The following is a 675-nucleotide window of genomic DNA, read 5'->3' on the forward strand; positions in this document are numbered from 1 at the left end:
GAGAGCCATGCTCTCCTTCCAGAGCCATTCCAGCTGGTCATTGCGTGTCTTCTCCACATCCGGGCACTGCCCAGTGTAGCTCTCCTTGTTCTTGCTGTAGTCATGGTTGTAGCAGTCAGGGAAGAGGTAGAACCCCCAGAGCTGCTTGGGTCGGAAGCTCTTGGCTACACGCAGGGTGCTCACCATGAACTCCTGGGCGGCCGTCTCAAACTCAAACACCGCCTGCTTGTTCACCTCCTCACGGGACCAGTTTGGGTGCCGCTGGTACACCAGGTGCTGCGACACCTCCCGATAGACATCCTTGGGCTTCCAGTTGCGAGCCCAAATGGGGCGCCACTCCTCCCAGTCAATGACAGCCAACCCCTCCTTGGTGGGCGATCGGATGTACTTGTTGATGCTGTTCTCAAGGCGGGCAAGGTGCTCAGACAGGCTGCTGTTCTGGGGGACGCCACCATTGACAGCCACGCGCTGGCTGGTGTAGTAGGGGTAGAGCCCCAGGCGCTCCTTGTAGAAGATGGTGAGGTTCTGCCCCACAAAGCCCTCGTTGGGGGAGGCATACAAGTCGAAGAGGCTGAAGTCGAGGGACACCTGGAAGCGAGGCTTGCAGTCCTGACTTGGCACGTTCCAGGCCACCAAGAAGGGCCGGCGGGTGAGCAGTGGGGTGGCTGCTGGCTT

At 59.9% G+C, this 675-nt stretch overlaps 1 protein-coding gene across 1 annotated transcript in view; it reads right to left on the bottom strand.

Moving 5' to 3' along the window:
• Positions 1 to 669, bottom strand: part of HYAL2 (hyaluronoglucosaminidase 2) — a gene marked incomplete at its 5' end in the record, with an annotated part of 2,368 nt that extends 1,699 nt beyond the window's left edge. The window contains one exon of the mRNA XM_010135198.1: positions 2 to 669. Coding sequence (XP_010133500.1) covers positions 2 to 669 — 668 coding nt within the window. The remainder of the gene's footprint in view (position 1) is intronic.
• Positions 670 to 675: the final 6 nt, after the last annotated feature.

Source organism: Buceros rhinoceros, unplaced genomic scaffold, assembly GCF_000710305.1.
Source record: "Buceros rhinoceros silvestris isolate BGI_N320 unplaced genomic scaffold, ASM71030v1 scaffold40940, whole genome shotgun sequence".
NCBI lineage: Eukaryota > Metazoa > Chordata > Aves > Bucerotiformes > Bucerotidae > Buceros > Buceros rhinoceros.